The following is an 18511-nucleotide window of genomic DNA, read 5'->3' as shown; positions in this document are numbered from 1 at the left end:
TTCCCCATCATCTTTGGGGGTATGTTGTTTTAGCTGCTGCCTATTTGATTAATCATACTCCTAGCCGGGTTCTTGATTTCAAGACTACACATGATGTGTTTGGTGACCATGGTTCCCCTGTCTCAGTCTCCAAGTTGCCCCCTAAACTTTTGGGTGTGTTGCCTATGTTTATGTCTACTCTCATCAACAGAGTAAACTTGATCCTTGCTCTGCGATGTGTCTTTATTGGTTACTCTTCTACTTAGAAGGGTTATAAGTGCTATCATCCACCTACCCAGAAGGTGCATGTTACTTTGGACGTAGCATTCCATAAAGAAGCACCATATTATATCTCTCCCTCCTCTCCAATTCAAGGGGAGAGGGGGAGTGAATTGGAGAGTCTTGGATTGGATTATGATGTGTTTAAAGATACTGTTCTCGAGAATTGGATTATGGGAAGAAGGTGCATGTTACTTTAGACGTGACATTCCATGAAGAAGTGCCATATTATATCTCTCCCTCCTCTCCAATTCAGGGGGAGAGGGGGAGTGAATTGGAGAGTCTTGGATTGGATTATGATGTATTTGAAGATAATGTTCTCGAGAAGAAAACGACATGTCGCACTGAAGCAAGTGACCAGTCGCCCATATCCTGAAGATGAAACTTGTGGCCTCTGTGAAGAAATGATTGATCGCCATTTGGAACTCGACCGGTCACCCATATCTGGAGATGAAGCAGGTGCTCTCGGTGTAAACGACCGGTCATATCAAGCAAGTGACCATCGCTGTATATGAAAATAATGACAGTGATTTTTGTATGGATGAGTTCGATGCAATACCCCCCTCTGCCCTGCCAGTGCCCTAATCAAGTGAGGTAATTTCTAATGATCTGTCTGTGTCAACTTATCAGTTAGCCCCACGAATCACTTTTTGAAAACTCATGTTTTTAAAAAGAATCATAGTTTTTCAGTTTACTTTTTTGAGTAGGATACTAAACAGGGCCTTACAATAATTTTTGAAAACACCAGATAACCATATAGAAATAAGTATATCGACAATAAGTGGCTAACAATTGCATTGAAAGGAATTGTGGTGAGCATATTCATGTGGTACATGGAAAAATATGAAGTACCTTTCCAGGCATTTTCATTTGGTACATGGAAATAAACAGGCAATAGAAACGCAATACATCCCCAACTATCCAAATTTGATAGAATTCGACAGCAACACAGTAACCAACGCAATAGCAATACAACAATTGACAGTCTAAGATACATGAAAGCATGAAAGCAAAATGCCTAAGATACATTGGCAAGTGGAACATGCTCTTTACAAGTGCTTTTATTGTGGCCTATGTCACCACACATTGAGCACCTTCTTCTTGAGCACTTTCTTCTAACGGTGCTCTCTCCTTGTGAGGAAATCCTTTGATTCTTCTGTCGTCCGGACATGACCTTTGCAATTAGAGGTAGCACAACTTGACTTTGGACATCTTCAGGAATCACCCAAATCTCTTGAGGTTGTACCAAGTAGATAAATTCAAAATAAGCATCCAACCATGTTTTTTTAGTGTAATACCGAGAACGCTTGGAGTATATATTTAGTTTCAAGAAGCGACAAACTGCAACTACGCACTTGCAAGAGAGCTGCTCATGTTGAAACTTCATACAACTGCAAGTGTTGTTCGTAAAATGTACGAGGTTGTCCATATCACCATCCACAACATTATACTCTATGTGATTGAGTTTCACAACATTCTTCCGTGAAGCATCTTCCAACCTATTTCTCAGCTTCTTGTTGCCAAATTCGGGGCACAATGTTGATGTGCATTTCAAAGCCAATTCACGACGTTTGCTGAACCATTTTACAAGCAGATTGATGATTTCATCTATCAACTGCACCACTGGCAGCATTCTTGCAAATTGAAGGACCGAGTTGATTGACTCCCCAATATTTGTTGTCATTACATTGTATCGGTGTCCATCCATGTGAGCTCTTGACCATTTGTGTAATCCTACACTTTCAAGATATTTAGCAATCTCTTCATTTCCCTTGATCATGTGAAAATAACGATCAAATTCAACAATAGTATAAGATTTTGCAGCATGTTCAAAGTATAGTAGCATTTTATCACATTTTTTCAACTTGCAAGTGCATTTCATGTTCTCCTTCATGTGATAAACGCAAATGCCATGCTACGCTATTGGGAAAACTTTGTTCCACACGTTCTCTATACTAACATTATGATCAGAAACAATCACAAGATTGGGACACTCGCCAACGACTTCATGAAGTTTACTGAAAAACCATTGCCATGATATATCTGTCTCCAAATCTCCAATCCCAAAAGCAAGAGGATATATATTGCGATTACTATCGAATGCATCGGCGACGAAGACCTAAACCCTCTAATACATGCGCCAACAGCCATAAAAAAAAAACATAAAGCGATTGTTTTCATCGGTGTGGATGTGTCTTTGTGCTGGAATTCACACGCTCTAATTCGTAACAATAAGCGGGAAGGAGATAATATGACTCCTCTGCAGAACCTCTAATGGACATTAGAGCTAATTCTCTCGATTTCCAAGCTTTCCAATAATCAATGGTGACACCAAAGTTGTGTTTCACATCTCTCATTATATCACTTGGCATGTATATTGTGCAAGTATCCTTAAACTTTCGTTTCACTTTATTAGCGATGAGTTTAGCGCTTGCCTGACGATGCTTGCCATTTATAAACCTCCTATCACATTTATGAGCCGAATTATATTTAGCAATCATAAAGTTATTTTCTCCATACCTAGATGCCCGAAGCCGCCATGGGCATGGACTTTGACAACAAAACACAACCAATCCCATCTTGCAAGAATGTTGCACCCTAAATTCACAGTGACCTCTCAATGCCGCCAACCGTAACTTGCTGACCAAAGCTTCCTTAGTAGAGAAAATTTGACCAACTTCCAATTTCGAATCCCAACTACTTCGTGAATACCCTGTGTCAAATCTTTTGCTTCATCATTCACAATACCCAAATTTTCCATGTTTTGTTCACCCATTTGCGCTTGATTAATTTCTGTACCAATATCACCACCATGCATCTCCTCCACACCTATAAAATCAATTGTGTCTAAATATTCTGTCCCAACATCACTTGACACATGACCAACATTTGTAGTATTCCCAATTACTTCATTACTTTTGATTATGGCAACTGAAGAAGGGGCCATCCGACTACTATCCATCGTAATATGCATACTGTCACCTACAAGATTTTTCACTCCTCTATCTTCTATGCTCGCCAATAAAGGAACTACTTTTGCAGGTAATACATCACAATTGTACTTAATAAAAAATAGAATATCATCATTGTCCTCAATCTTGATGTGTTTACACTCATTCGAGGATACCGGAACTGAGAACTTTAAACAAAGCTTGTCTTCACTGATGTTTGTATTACCAATCTTATGCACCCGGTCCAAAATCTCAGCAAATGTGATGGTTCGCAATACTATTATGCCTTTTGAGTCACCCCCTTCGTATGTGCACATCTTCTTTGAGGTTACCCATTTTCCATTGTAGCAAACCAGAATGCCAATTGTCTCCATATCTAACCATAAGGAAATATCGCTTTGTTAGCACATGTTAAGCTACCAATAAACCAATGGTTTCGACCCAAAAAAACCAGTGGATAAACCCCCAATGATGAAACAACAACGAAACATCAATAATACATCAATAAAAGCAATAGAATTGCAATATACAGACCATTGTGTCAATTTCTCACCACAACAATAAACACTTTGCTAACTATGATCTAATCATAATGCATGATCAATCAAGAAATAACAAGTTCATATATGCCATTACAGAAAATCCAAATAGCAAATGCAAGAACAAATCCACAAGGATCAAAGACATTGGGAGATTACTCAAATAAGTTATTAGCCTCTATAATGACTCTAAAACTGAAATTTTTTACAATAATTTTTTTACAAGTCCGATGCAATAAAGGTACATCCTCAACATTAGATGAGATGCAAGTCAAGGCGCAAAAAAAAATGATATGTGGCCTACAGGGAGTTTTTATAGAGGTCATTTAACCAAAATTTTAAAAAAGAGGGCATTTTTCCAAAAAGTAGGCGAACTGAGGGTAAAGCTGCTAGTTTCCAAATAAGTAAATATTTTCAGCTGTTACTTATCAAAATAGAGTCCTTGAAAGTGTGTGTAATTATCGTGTGAGGATAATGTATTGCCTCTTCCTACTAACATAAACACAAGATATGCCAACTTTAATCTCCCTGAAGAAAAAAAGAACATGAATATTATGAAATGCATCCATCATGAACTGGTAGGCTGCATATTGCTGGTGACTAAAATACAGAAGATAAAAGTTCATACAACATTGAATTTTCTTCATTGACATTCCAAATATTACAACGAACAGTCAAATGGCCATTAAAATCTCAATCTACTATATCAAAACAAAGCTTAGCCTCATCCCAAGGGCCATTTATCTCAAATTTGTATTCTTGCATTCGTATAAGCCAGTATGGACAGACCACAGTTACAAAAACCAACAACCCTAAAAACACGACAAAAAGAAACAAGTGCAGGGTATAAACCAAAGCCAAGGTCGCAATCATCAGACCAAAAGAACACCAAAGGTGCAGACGGAAGGAATACTCCCTAATACAGTAAGTAACCAATGGAGCAAAAAGGAAAACTTGCAAGGAGAAGAGCATCATGGCAAACACAAGCTGACTTGATGGAAGGCGTGAAGCAATAAAAACTGAGGCCACAACAGAAGCATTTAAAGAGATGCAACTTGTCAAGGTTGGATTGTTTGCAGCCCCTAGGGTTCTTATGGTGGATCCAAAGTAGTCATGGAGGAAAAGATGAAGCACAAGGAGTGAAACTGTTACTGCCCAGATGGAGTCTGAGCTAATTGATCTTGTAAGAGTTTGATAAATGGGAGCCAGAAGATACAAGCCCGTGGTAAAGAAAGAAATATTGAGGAAGTAATGGAAGAGAAGATTGAGGGAAAACATTTCTTGAGTGAGGAGGAGAATAAGAAAACCCAATCCAAGAAGGGTGACATCAAGAAGCAAAAGGGAATTTTCATTAAGAGTTGATTTGAGGGTGTAGATCCAAACCAAACCAATGAGAGCTACAATGCACAGATATTGGGAGATGGAAACTGAATCCTGCATCACTTTTAGCATGTCCCTTTTGCTCACATTGGCATTTGTGACCATTTCTTCAAGAAAAGATTCATCAGTGTGATTGTCATCGAACCCCGGTTGCATCCCTCCGTAAGCCACTTTTCTCCATTTGGCTTGGGCAGGAGATGTCCTTTCAGTCATGCTGGTATCCATTACAATCCAAATGTCGAGCAAAAACAAAATCTGTCCTCAGTTACATTAAATCACATGGGTGTATTTTGCTCTATTTGTTTCAACCTGTCCAAGAATATGGAATGGAACATAGACAATGAATAATAAATACGACAAACTATTAACAATAATCTATTGACATTAAAGTTATTTTTGACCCTAATCTTTTGTAGTTTTTGATCTATGCAAAAGCATTAGCCATTTGATTCCACTCTTATTTTCAGCTGCTTCTTCATCAGCTTGGTATGCTTGTCAGTTGCTACAATAAAGGGCAGTGGAAAAGGCCAAACGTCCGTACTATACCTTAACTTAATTTCTGTTTCTAGGTTCCCTGATAGATTTCGCCACATGTTCTCATCACTCAACTCCACACTAACCTTGATGGATGTATGACAATTTTCTGGGGGGGTTGGATCCGTAACAATGACTCTGTGTTTTCCTGTTTCAGGTATCTCTTTATCTCTTTATTCACACCCACACCTACATTTCCATATGAACATTTGGAGTTAGTTATTTTCATCCTAGCATGGCAAGAAGGCATCTTGTATTTTTATTTTTATTTTCATTCCTTTCGCTTCTTTAAGATCCGTACCGACAGATCTCACAAAATTTATGAGTAGAGGACCTATTTCTTTTGGTTTTTTTAATGTTTAGGGTAAAGAACAAAAGTATCCTCAGTGCAGCCAAAGTGTAAAATGATTTGAAACCTATTCCACTCCACTTGGGTTTGCGTTTTGTACAATGTAAAGTCATCATTCAGTAAAGAATGACAAGAAAAATCTTATTAATAATTAAGCAATCAGATTGAGAAAATGAGAAACCCACTTGTGCTTTCACATCCAATCTGAATTAGATTCTAAGTGAGGACTATGCTCCGGTATTATGGGTCTTGTTTTGGTACTTGGTATTTTCCTTTCTGGGCAGGAATTAAAGACCCAGAGAGGCCTTCAGGAAACTTCAGTGTTAAATCCTGTATCCCTGCAGCACCAAAATAAAGAATCGCAAGAACAACAATCTATTTGGGTGTCAAATACTGAAACGGGCACTGCAATTTGCACCAACTATTTTCATTACTCAATTATTGTCTTGTTTTCAGAGAGCACAAACATAAGAACTAACAAGTGAAAATTCTATTAATGTTCTTATTTTTCTGGATTCAAAACAATAGATATAAGTATACTTCTGCAATACACACAAACAAAAAAAAACAACAACAAGAGAGAGAGATGAAATACAGGAACGAGCTTACTTACAATTGAAGCTGAGCTGGGCTGAGCTGAGGTGAGCTAGAGCTGTTCGGAACGCCAAAGAGAAAAGAGATACAAAGATTGAGGTTGGGTCGCTGGAGCAGACTTCAATTTGGTTTCAGGAAATTCGGTGTTTAGGGGAAGAAGAGTCCCAATATGGCGTTGCTGTAGTTAAAAAATTAAAAAAGAAGTAGCAAACGACGCCGTTTTCAACAACACGTTCCTTTTTTAAAAATGAAAAATCAAATTTGGTCTTTCCTTTGAAAAAAGCGGCATATTCTTATTATTTATTAGGGTGGTCATCCCCTCATCGAATCATCCAAAACCTTATTTCAAACCCTAAACCCAGACCCTGCCTCAGACATTACTCTCTCTCTCTCTCTCTCTCTCTCTTCAAGTTCTCAAGTTCTCAACCCCTCAGAACTTGTTCACTCATTAACAATGGCGGACGAGGATTACAACGACGTGGATATGGGGTTCTCTCTCTGCCTCTCTTTTTAAACTGTGGTTTTTTTTGGTCAACAAACTGTGGTTGTTTCTGTGTTTGTGTATATGAATTTGACTCACTTTTAATCTATTGCAGATATGAAGATGAGCCACCAGAGCCAGAGATTGAAGTGAGCTTTTCTTTTTGTTTTGTTAGTTCGCTGTATCTTAATATGAAAGAGAGAGTTTTTTAAGAAGAATAATGGAATAATGGACAGGAAGGTGCAGAGGAGGATGTGGAGAATATTAACAATGATGATCTTCCAGGAGACGCCATTGAAGCTGAAGACAAAGAGGAGCAAGCACAGGCGGAAGGACCTCGGAAAACCTCAAAATTTATGACCAAATATGAACGTGCTAGAATCTTGGGTACCCGTGCACTGCAGATTAGGTATTTCAAATTCCAAACCTTTCCTTTTCAGTCTAAAATTTGAATTTGAATTTTATGATTAATTTTGGCTCTGACCCATCACAAATTTTATTTTTTTGACCAGCATGAATGCCCCGGTGATGGTTGAATTGGAGGGTGAGACTGACCCACTTGAGGTAACATTCCCCCGAAGCTATCTGTATATGATTTTATCCCTTGTAAATACATTAGCAATTTAGTTCCCCCTCCCTTGAAAATGCTAGAATGTCAGTTATCAAGCTTCAATCCCTATTTGACCATGTTATTTTGCTGCTTACAAAATCAGGTCCTTGCATATCAGATTTTTTATTATTGCTTTCTTAAATACTCATTTGAACAGTTTGAATAAGAGGTGAAAGTAAAGGACTAGAACTTATGGAGTGATTATATCTTAAAACGGAAGTGTGAATAATGCTGTATGTTTCACAAATACTAATGACCTTGTTGACTATCTCACCTATATTATAGAGGTTCCCAGTAAGGTGTCCAGTAAAGGCAGTCTAGATAGTGACACTACAAACAAAAAAAAAAATAAAGAAAATTGATAGCAAGTGTGTTGCATAAGGGCATTATGACCAATAGTGCTGTGTTGTGAGTGCGTATTATCCTGATAGCAGCTAATTGAATATAGTGTGATGTTGATGTACACAGATAACATGAAATCATGCAATGCTAAAATAAAATTCTGATTCTGGTAGTACAGAGAATATCAATGTTGAATAATTTTTATCTTTCTTTAAAAGGAGCTTCTAAAATCGCAAAGAAAGTGCATGATGTAATCTTTCCCCAATTCAATGAATGTTACATTAAGCACTGCAATAACAATGTTGAATTAATTAATGTTTGTAAGGCGGTTTCTTGCATATAGGATGGATTTTTAAGGTTAATGGTTTGGGAATAAGAAGAGGAAACTAAAGAGTAATAAGTTTGTTGAATAAATGTCAGGAGATGGTTTGTTTCTTGGTTAATTTTTGGGAGAGGAGGACATGATGGATAATATGGAAGCATGACTGTAAAGGAATTGTGTGAGTATATATCATGAGAACAAATTTATGCTTTTAATGTTTCAGTTTAATAAATTGTTGTTTGTTGTGTCCTCTCTCCCTATGAAGTGTGAACAGATCAATGGAGTTAGTTGATCTTGCCTTTTTGTTCATATGCTTTTACTATGCTTGGAGGGTCAAGAATTTGGTGTATGTAGTTGCTTATGTATATATAGTTGTGACGTGGAGTGAGTGTCTGGCCTCTCTAGTTCAGATGCTCATATATAGGTAGATGGTTTGCTCACTGTCATATATAGCTAGATGGTTGTAGGGGGTGAGGGGCTAGGAAGTAGCTCTTTTTTTTTTAAAGTGTGGCTCACTGTTACTATAAATGAGAATGTTTCTCTAAGTGTAATAGAGCCTATAATCAAGTAAGGACTGCTAGTTATCTAGATTAACAGCTAGGAAGAACATCAGAGCAGTAAAGATAATGTTAATGACTACATTAATTGGAAAGAAGATGAATGTGACACATGCTTTGGAAAATTGATTTAGAAGACATGTTAGGCCAATGGCCATGGCACTCAGAATTAGGATGGTATTAAGTACCCTTAGTTGGATCTCCTTTGTTGTTTCCAGTTGTTACAGTCATGTGTTGGGTGGAAACAATTTTCATTCATTTTCTACTCTTAAATTGTTTCAAACAGTGGCCACGTGGACTACATGATGATTGATCTATTTTATTATATATTGAACCATATTAGTAATTTCTTAGTTACAAATGAAAAGATGGTATATAAGTGAACTCCGATTGCTCCCTAAATTGTACAATAAATATTGTTCCCTTATGCTACACGAATGTAATCTCTATTATTTTGAATTGCTTAGATTGCTATGAAGGAACTTCGTGAGCGGAAGATACCCTTCACCATACGCCGCTACCTGCCCGATGGAAGGTGAGGTTCTGGTTTTATTTTCGCCTATGACTTTTTTGTCTTGGCTTTGTAACTTGTAACTTAATTGTCTAGGAAAAATGTTAATGGGGTGTGAAATTTTCAGTTACGAGGACTGGGGAGTAGATGAATTGATTGTGGAAGACTCGTGGAAGAGACAGGTGGGAGGTGATTGATCAGATTTCATTTACCCATGGAGAATGGTTACAATGTCAATATGTAATCTATAATTGTTAGGAAGATCTGCCTTTTGCCGCTGGCCCTATGAACTTACATGTTGAAAAACTGTTTATTTTTGGGTAAATATGTTGGAACTCTTTTGCAGACATCAGCAATGTTCATGTGGCCTTTTTTTTTTTTTTTGGGGGCCCCTTTGGTTCCCATCTGTTAAAATTGGCACTGATCAACCTTAAAGTTACAAATTATTATACCATTGACCCTTATTCGGTGGGCTCATTTTATTCTTGCATGAATGTGAGCTTAATTCTAAAGTGGATTAACGAATGTCATATTGAAAAGAAATAAGAAATTTTCTTTAAAGAGAAAATCTAACGTAAATTTTTACTGATTTTAAAAGTGGCATCAATTTGTATCCGTAAGTGTCGTGCCAATAAAGAGCGCTTAACTCGAAAGCAGAAAAGAAACTATAACAAGAATTCTGACAGTGTGATGCAATTAAGCAGACTGGACCTATGTCCATTTTAATTGAAACGTCTCATCCAGTCCAGCCCACTAAAGAGTGCTTGAGATCCCGTACACTCCAAATATCAAAACTTGACTACTAGAAACAGAGAGAAGATTAGGAACTAATTGTTGTATTGGAAGCCGAATGTCCTAAATTAGCCAAGACATCCGCAACTATATTTGCTTCTTGAAAACATTCTGGTTGTGTACACAAGAAATTAATATCATTAACCAGAAAGAAAATAAACGCTAGGGAGGTCTTTTTCCATTTTGAAGTAGCTGAAGGAGTATTTGTGTATAATCTTCAATCTATTAATAGATGATATAGATTCAGATGAATGGCCCATTACAGACCAAATTTAAGAGCAATTGCTTCAACCTCTGAAGTAGAGAAAAACAATTGGCATCGATCCTGCAACACGAACATGACCAAAAACATTTCTAAACCCGCACTAGCTTTTCCCGCAGTTCAAAACTGAGCTGTGAAAATTAAGTTTCCAAAATGGAGGATCACGGATTTTTCATTTAATGTTATACAAGGTGGTGGGATGGTTTCTTTTTCTCCCTTAGATTTTAAGGTAAAGGAGTTATGATGATTCCAAAAGTCCAGTAAATAATGTTCATGTAGAAGACAATTTGACATCATGTAATATGGAGGAAATAAATATACCAGTTTCTTTGAACCCATATTTGCCAGCAAACAGTCAGTTTTTTCACAATCAGGTGAGGTAGACTCTTAATAAACAATATTAATGCCTACAGGAATATTTAGCTTAAGAAGGGTGAAAGTTGAGAACAGATTTGTTGGGCAAAATGTCACTCCAAACAGAGATGATTAAAGAGTTCATCACTTTGATTACAAATGGAGACATCTGATGTCCATGAACTTGGCTAACTTTTCTGTAGTATTTAGCCATTTCTGTAGAAACAGCCAGGCAAAGATCTTAACTTCGGGAGGTACAGCCAATTTTCAAATAGAAAAGGAAAACCAACGAAAGAGAAAAAGAGACTATTACAAAATCTTCCCATAATGTACAGTGACACATGTACACAGTTCACTGCCATCATGTTCAAAGTAACATTTTAGATTCAAGGAAATCATGCCAGTCTGGTGCTCAACCAAATGCTGCAATGAGGAAACCCTTATAAATGCTCATGAACTTGGCCACGAAAGCTGAAAAATAAAATAAAAATCACCGGTGAGAAACAACATTAGAGACCCATGACCACTTCTTATAATGCACCTTTTATGAGCACACGCCAAAGAGGAAGCTGTAATTCCATAAACTATATAAATATGATGACCAGAAAAAAAAACTTCACACAAACTATTATAGATTCATGTGAAGAAAAAAGCGAAAAGACATAACAAGTGTGAGAAGAAAGGAGAAAGAAAAAGAAAATTGCGAAAAATGATTCATGTCGTATCCTAGTATCCATCGCGTTTGGAGCGTATGTTAGCCCATATCAAAAAGTCGAAGTAGCCAAAAGTGAAGAAATAATAATACTCCATTGGTGGATATCTTTGCAACAGCTTGAAGGAAGTGTTGGCAGGGACCTATTTTGAGCACATGTTTTACTTTATGATTGTGTTTTATTAGCCTATATTAGAATTTGACTTCTAGGGGTATTTTTGTCTTAGTTGTGCAAACATATCAAATGTACGGCCAGCATTTACAGGATTGATAAGTGGGGATATGAAGACTCCAGCTTCAAGATGAAATAGCATCTAAGATGAAATGAGACCGCCAAGTTGGGAGCACACAACATCATTATGGAAAGTAGTAGTACAAAACAACACTAAAGATGCATCCTCATCATGATTTCACCCAACATCTAGAAACATAAAAGTACCTTCAAGGTGAAATATAGCTTTCTGCCCAAGACGCATCCTATGTTCCTGTAAAATAGAGAAATGAAACTCCTATGTAAAAATATTTACAGTAATCAAATACTGACTTTAATAAACTATTTCTAAGCTTATATTCCGTCTGACAACAAAACCTGCTAGTCTGCTACTCATAATGCGTTCATCACATTAACAAGATAAAGGTGATGAAATTTGTTTACTGCCAGATTTCTGATGCGACTCAGTAACCTTACAGTCTCTTTATCCAAATTGTTCAATTGTGCTTCTGTTTATCAAAAGTAAAGTACGGGAACACCAACAGGAAGTGAAGAATCATCCTTGGTTTTTTATCTTTTCTTTTCCATTTTTCTAGGAGCGGATCAATATTATTACCCCAACACGACATAGCTCCAGTACCCTACATTGCATCAGAAATTGATGACCAGATTACTTCCACCAACCCTACTGCCCTATAATATAATTAACAACAAATAGCTGTACTGCCTTTTTTTCATCATCTACTAGTATATATAAATCACTAGGACATGGGGGATATTTTCAAGATGAAGGAAAATGACTATTAGGACATTGTGAATCGAAATCAATGACTTGCTCACTTTGATTCACTTGTAGCTGGGTCAGTATGATAATGATTCTTAATCATGTATATGGGCACCAATTGTACAGCATAAGAGATTGCAAGTTCACAAGGGTTATAGATGCTCAGAGACATAAAGCATGATCAAAACCACATTGTGGAAAAGAACTACTGTCAGAATCAAGACTTTTAACCTAGACTTGATTATATACTTTCATAATATGCATTTTCGTCCAAAATAAACAAAATACTTACATAATATGCAGCCCAATGGCAGACCTCGTGCTTCAACTCTGCATCCAACTTCTTCAATAACTCATAAAGAAGCCTCTGAGAAAAAGCAATTGGAAGCTTCAAATCAATTGGGAAAAGAATCATACAAAATAATAGAGAGAAAGATCCATACCTTCAACACAATGTCTGCAAGAATACATCTAAGAAGTAGCTCATACAACTTTTACCGCACTTGATAAAGCCTAAAGAAAATAGGTGTGGTAAAAAAATTGTAAAAAACAACAAAGTGAAAGAAATCTCTACCTTCAAGATGATCTCTGGAGGAATACAATTAAGAAGTAGCTCATACAACTTTTGCCGCACCTGATAAAGCCTGAAGCAAATAGAACAATCTCTGATAAGATAGTTTTAAGAAATACTAGAAGATTAAAAATGAGAGGTCAGGCATCATCTGTCCTATTTCTATAATCGTGAATATAGTTAGGAAAATGAAAGGAAAAGAATTCAGACTTTAGACATCACTAATTGTATGCAACAAAATAACAATATGGATGTGTGAAATCCTTTCACGTAATATAATTGCATTATGGTCAACAAGGGCCTGCTGGTCAATATTTTCATGCAATTAATTCAATCATAAGTTACAAAAGGTGACGCTTCGATAAGAGAACAGTATGATCCTGCAAATACATATTCTATTTTATGCTACATGGCACCCATGCATGCTGCCATGAATTTCACAAGGCTTATTCATCTTTTTGCTTCTAAGATATTCCTTTTTTTTTTACCTCCCACTTTCATACTTTCTAGATATACAACAGTTTCACATTTGTAGATAAAACATCATAGGAGGTTAGACACCAAGTGATGGCAGAATGAGTACGTCTCACGCATATATACAGAAGTTATGTCAAATTTGGCTACGTTGCAATATTCTACTTCACAGCTAGAAAGAGAAGCCATAACTATCTACTTAGTCTGCTTGAAGATGAGACATTGAGACTGACAAAGATCTAATGGCAGATTAACAATCAGTAACACGTTGAAAAGAAGAGAGGGTGAGGATGGATAATACATACATCAAGATACCACAAAGTCAAGGCATGTGGCAAAGTAATTATGTTATGGATAACACAGAAGTATAAGCATAGTGCACTCCAGGCGGTACAGAAAGATGGACAAAAATCTAATGGCAGATTAACAATCAGTAACACGTTGAAAAGAAGAGAAAGGGTGAGGATGGATAATACATACATCAAGATACCACAAAGTCAAGGCATGTGGCAAAGTAATTATGTTATGGATAACACAGAAGTATAAGCATAGTGCACTCCAGGTGGTACAGGAAGATGGACAAAAAGAAAGTTTAATGGAAAAACATAGTCTCCGGATGGACAAGAAACTCATCATAATAATTATACCAAAAGGATTAGCCCTAAATTCTTTGATAAAGACACCCAAAAAAGAAGCTAATTTTACTACTTTTTCCACACTATATCCACTTCCTCCATCCTATCATCAAAACCTATCGGTATTTTTTCAGAAAAACAATCCACATAAGATCCAATATCACAGACCGTCAAAGAGTAAATGCCTTTTTGCTGCCCCATATCAAAGTAATGACGGAAAACCCACACCACTCGAAGCACATTCAAAACCAAGCCCAATTTGCGTTGTGAAGTGGATATGTACTACCAGGTTACAATGAGATCAATAAAATGGCTTTTCAATCTATCAAAGTGGTTGAAGACACCACAAAAGAAACAGAAAAGCAAATACAAGAAACAAGCAAAAAACATCACTAGACCACAGCTAGCCAATCCAGCATAAAAGAAGAAAAAGAAATCTCTCAAAAGTCAAAAGTAACTGATGCCCATAAAGATAGCCAGACTTTGACCCTATCCCAAGGTGATGACCCGAAGAAATATCTCTTTTAAAGACATAGCTACTACCCTACCCAACGTTAGAAGATAGACCTGAAATAAGAATACTAATCAAACTGATTAAAAGGAAAATCTCCTACCCTTAGAAAGGCACCCTTATATTCTACCACGTCAAATCTGTAAAATAAATCTGTGGAATTCCCGCATTTATCTTTTTGTAATTTATTGAGTTGGATTTGATCATTAACTACAAAACGACAATTTCAAACTAACTACGACAAAAATATTGCAATAAACGCCAATATTGTAAAGTGTAGAAAAACCAAACCTTTTTGGGCTCTGCTCCTTCATTACATCAGATGCAATTTCAGAAACATATTCCTCCCAATCCATTGGGGGTATTGCCTGGTTACTTGTAAAGGGATACCTACAACCACATCAATAGTACACAGAAAGACTAGATATAAGGAATGCACAAAGTCTACATGGTGCACAGAAGAAAAAGAAGAAAAAGAACTGCTTGGTGCAGCTGATGATCAATAAGAAGAACTATGGAACTTAACTGTTGAACATGGCAAGTTTCTAATGACAATATAGCTCTCCTTAAGCTCCTATTTGATTTTTCAGCTATACGAGCAGCAAATCCAGAAGGAAGCTGCAGTCCTTCTTTCTTTCCAACGAACTCCAATACTTTCATAATCTGGCACTCGAAAAAATTAATTCATTTAAAGATGCACGAATTAACAGTGGAAGTCAACATACTTGACAATCTTTTATATAACACAAGCAATTATACAAGTTGGAAGACAGAAAATTCAACCTGTTCTTCTGTCGGTGCATTTATTCGCACATTAAGACACCGAGACCGGATTGCTTCAGTAACCTTTGAAGAGCTGTTACAGCACAGTATTAGCCTGCAATAGGCACTATATTTCTCCATAGTTCTTCGAAGAGAATGTTGTGCTTCTCTTGAAAGTTTGTCAACTTCATTCAGCACTAAGACTGATATTGCAAACAGGACAATGTATCAGTATACACTCTTAAACATTTGGACACCCAAATACTTTTTCATCCAACTGCAGTTTTTACTTTCCATTTTATTTAATTCTTGGTGCAAGCTGAGGAGGAAAAGGAAGAGAATACAATGCCAGTTTCACAGTACCGTGAAAATGATGAGAAACCATATAAATAACCATAATATAAACACGTAATTCATTCAACTAAGAGAAAATTTTAACCAAATAAAAAAAATACGACCTGCATACATTGAAGTATATGTACAGAAGAAATACTAATAAATGATCAGCAAGTAAACTTATTTAAAACTACCTTTATATCCTTTTTTCCCTTTTGTGTCAATGGGTCTATTTTTAGCCATTTCTTTAATTATCTCTTGAACAATATATCTGTCCTGAAACCCTGCATCACTGGGGTTCAGTTCAATATGGTTGGTGCTCGATAATGTAGTCAGCTCTAAATCAATCGTTCTACTTCCAGCCTGAAAATAAACCACAGAAGCATTTTAGTTAAAATGCAATACAAAATTAAAGGATAAAATAAGAAAGTGGAGTCCAAATACCAGTTATAAGGTGCTCAAAAATGCATGTACTATGTAATCAACAAGGATGATATCAAGAAAACAAAATACAAATCTATCATAAAACATAAATATTGTTACTAAAAGTCAACAAACCTAAAATATCTTGAAATAAAGCGAGCATGAAAAGATAAATATTTTCGCCTAATACATTATACTCAGCTAAGGGGGGGTGTAAGCCATTTATCAAGGAAGACATCTGATGCGGACATCATTAGTTAGTTTCCTGATTTATTAGTTTCCTAGATTCTCTAGTTTTCCAGATTTCGCTAGGATTTTAGTTTCCAGATTTTTAGTAGGATTTGAATTAGTTCCTTGGTGGATTAGGATTTCTGTTTTAGTAAGGGATTTTTATCCTATTGTCTCTAGGTTTTAGTTTGCTATATATACCCCCGATGTAGTTCTTTAAAATGGAGTTGTTGAGATATAAAGAAAAGCTTATTTTCCAGAGATTGGAAACTACTTGGTGTGAAGCCAAACCCCTGGCGTGATTCCAGACCTATCCCTTTTGTTCTATTTTCTGTTTTCCATTGTTTTCACTTCCGCTAAACTACCTAAATTCTCAATTCTCCCACATCCTACATCAACATCTTAATCATTTCCAAAAGCTGCAATTATGTGGATGAAAACAAAGTTCAAAGATTCTATCAAGAGAAAAAACAAGAGACGATTTTTCTTTTGAAAATAAAAAAGTAGGTACAAAACTCTGTTCTTTTTTTGGGAAAACTAACAAGGAGTAATAATAATAAGCAACACATGTTTTCTGAAATGAACAGAGAGTGAAATCTAAGTAGAATATTCATATTACATTGAAGTATGTAATGATTTGTCAACGTAATGCTTTAGCATGCTCAATGAATTTGCTAAAGTCTAACGATGACCAGTAATTATCCAATAAAACATAAATCAACGTAGCTTCACCTAAATATTAATGAAAAATAACAATATTTCCTACAGAAGCAGCATGAATGATCAATCACATGAATTAAAAAGAGGGTGAAGCTTACATCAACTTTCCATGCCCTGTTTTCCACCTTCACCTGCCAACCACAAGAATTTCTCAAAATCCATAATCCGTCACAAAAGAAGCTTTTGTTCTCTTCAGACATGTTCTCAGTAGCCAAACACAGGGTAAGGGCCAAAATATGCATAAATTGATAATTGTTACTGGGCTGGGAGAAATTTAAAACAAAATAAAAAGTGTGAGTTACAAAAGAAGGGACCTTATCGGCGCTGGGTCCGAAAATCTGACGAAGAAGGGCAATGATTAGGGTTTTCTTGCCGGAACCAGAAGGACCATAAAAGAGCAAATGGGGGCAGTCCTGCTCTGAGACCTGTTTCAGATCAAGATGTCAAAAATTCATTTATAAATAAAAACTAGAAATTGGGAAATGAAACCAGTAGAGATTCATGAGGGTCTGGGTTCTACAAGTTTCTTGAGGTTTTGTGCGATGTCTTGGTGGACCATTGCCTGGTCTAGGGTTTTGGGTCTGTACTTGTCCACCCACAGCATCTTCTTCAATCTTCAATCTTCAATCTTCAATCTTCAATCTTCAATCTTCACTTCTGAGACAACTGCCTTCACTCTTCAGTCTTCACTGAGAAAAGGAAAGGGCAAAAGTGGCGGGAACTCGCAGTCTGCTGCTGACCAAAGTTACGGAGTGGTGCGGACTTGTTTCATCAATTATTAACCGTTGGTTGGATATAAGGCTACATTTTTATAATTTTTTTTAAACAACACTTAAAACATTTGAAAAGGTGACTACATTTTTTTTTAAAGGATGGGTTTCAATAGTTTGACATCCAATGGTCATGACCAATAATTTTTTATAAGTTTTTTACGAATTGAAAACATTTTAAAAGGCTTTCAATATATATATATATATATATATATATATCCATTTGACATCATCAATGAAAAGCGTCAAAAAATTTGGCTATGACTAGGCCAAAGTTAGGATAAATGTGGCGGTTTAAAGGGTCAAATGTAAAATTTTGTTTAGCCCATGTGAAGATGGATTTTGCATTATTTTAGGGCTATATTTGGGATATAGCCCGAGATGGCCTAACGGCTCCGTTTTATCTATATTTATATCTATATCTACCTATATATATAAAACAAAATGCAAAGAATGGTGAAACATTCAAAATACCAAAAACTACCATTGGTTAATGCAAACAGTAAGAATTAAAATTATTAATTAAATGATGATAATA

The 18511-nt window shown here is 36.3% G+C and overlaps 3 protein-coding genes across 17 annotated transcripts; 1 reads left to right on the top strand and 2 right to left on the bottom strand.

Annotated features, from left to right (window-relative positions):
* Nucleotides 1-3189: 3189 nt before the first annotated feature.
* LOC103342313 (phosphatidylinositol N-acetylglucosaminyltransferase subunit C-like) lies at nt 3190-6782 on the bottom strand. Of its 13 annotated transcripts, none has more exons than XR_016122781.1 (4): nt 6625-6782; nt 6197-6386; nt 5749-5851; nt 3190-3585 (listed from the first exon to the last, which is right to left on the bottom strand). XR_016122781.1 is itself a non-coding variant. In XM_089043041.1 (4 exons), the coding sequence occupies exon 4, from the start codon at nt 5351-5353 to the stop codon at nt 4442-4444; it is 912 nt and encodes a 303-aa protein (XP_088899167.1). In that variant the 5' UTR covers nt 5354-5437; nt 5675-5851; nt 6197-6386; nt 6625-6781; the 3' UTR covers nt 4370-4441. The 13 variants fall into 13 exon arrangements, 12 of the variants coding, with proteins under 12 accessions (XP_088899167.1, XP_088899166.1, XP_088899169.1 ...); XM_089043041.1 differs by lacking the exon at nt 3190-3585 and adding an exon at nt 4370-5437 and having other exon boundaries at nt 5675-5851; nt 6625-6781; XM_089043040.1 differs by lacking the exon at nt 3190-3585 and adding an exon at nt 4370-5437 and having other exon boundaries at nt 6625-6781.
* A 141-nt stretch (nt 6783-6923) lies between these two features.
* On the top strand, nt 6924-9777 carry LOC103342314 (DNA-directed RNA polymerases II, IV and V subunit 6A-like). Its single transcript, XM_008245931.3, has 6 exons — nt 6924-7094; nt 7202-7235; nt 7323-7495; nt 7599-7650; nt 9385-9452; nt 9556-9777. Exons 1-6 carry the CDS (start codon nt 7060-7062, stop codon nt 9623-9625), a joined length of 432 nt encoding a protein of 143 aa, XP_008244153.2. The 5' UTR covers nt 6924-7059; the 3' UTR covers nt 9626-9777.
* Nucleotides 9778-10933: 1156 nt separating this feature from the next.
* LOC103342315 (replication factor C subunit 3) lies at nt 10934-17974 on the bottom strand. Of its 3 annotated transcripts, none has more exons than XM_008245932.2 (11): nt 17724-17974; nt 17518-17628; nt 17302-17334; nt 16027-16195; nt 15518-15699; nt 15261-15397; nt 15026-15124; nt 13118-13187; nt 12836-12910; nt 11988-12033; nt 10934-11307 (listed from the first exon to the last, which is right to left on the bottom strand). In XM_008245932.2, exons 1-11 carry the CDS (start codon nt 17805-17807, stop codon nt 11249-11251), a joined length of 1065 nt encoding a protein of 354 aa, XP_008244154.1. In that variant the 5' UTR covers nt 17808-17974; the 3' UTR covers nt 10934-11248. The 3 variants fall into 3 exon arrangements, 2 of the variants coding, with proteins under 2 accessions (XP_008244154.1, XP_088899326.1); XR_016122868.1 differs by lacking the exon at nt 10934-11307 and adding an exon at nt 12987-13056 and having other exon boundaries at nt 17724-17970; XM_089043200.1 differs by lacking the exons at nt 10934-11307; nt 11988-12033 and adding an exon at nt 12115-12400 and having other exon boundaries at nt 17724-17973.
* Between the last annotated feature and the right edge of the window lie 537 nt (nt 17975-18511).

This window comes from Prunus mume, linkage group LG8 (assembly GCF_029339155.1).
Source record: "Prunus mume cultivar Tortuosa linkage group LG8, ASM2933915v1, whole genome shotgun sequence".
Taxonomy (NCBI): domain Eukaryota; kingdom Viridiplantae; phylum Streptophyta; class Magnoliopsida; order Rosales; family Rosaceae; genus Prunus; species Prunus mume.
The sequence above is the reverse complement of the archived record's forward strand: the minus strand, read 5'-3'. Positions and strand labels throughout refer to the sequence as shown.

Excerpts from the sequence above, each read along its gene's own strand:
- LOC103342313 (XM_089043036.1), bottom strand. The coding sequence starts at position 5,912 with ATGCCTTCTTGCCATGCTAGGATGAAAATAACTAACTCCAAATGTTCA. Across the intron at positions 5,343-5,748 it reads ATTGTCATACATCCATCAAG|CATGACTGAAAGGACATCTC; the intron begins GTTAGTGTGGAG and ends AATGGATACCAG.
- LOC103342314 (XM_008245931.3), top strand. The coding sequence starts at position 7,060 with ATGGCGGACGAGGATTACAACGACGTGGATATGGG. Across the intron at positions 7,236-7,322 it reads CACCAGAGCCAGAGATTGAA|GAAGGTGCAGAGGAGGATGT; the intron begins GTGAGCTTTTCT and ends AATAATGGACAG. Across the intron at positions 9,453-9,555 it reads CGCTACCTGCCCGATGGAAG|TTACGAGGACTGGGGAGTAG; the intron begins GTGAGGTTCTGG and ends TGAAATTTTCAG.
- LOC103342315 (XM_089043200.1), bottom strand. The coding sequence starts at position 17,807 with ATGCTGTGGGTGGACAAGTACAGACCCAAAACCCTAGACCAGGCAATG. Across the intron at positions 15,398-15,517 it reads ATGCACCGACAGAAGAACAG|ATTATGAAAGTATTGGAGTT; the intron begins GTTGAATTTTCT and ends TTCGAGTGCCAG. Across the intron at positions 12,911-13,117 it reads CTCCAGAGATCATCTTGAAG|AGGCTTCTTTATGAGTTATT; the intron begins GTAGAGATTTCT and ends GCTTTTTCTCAG.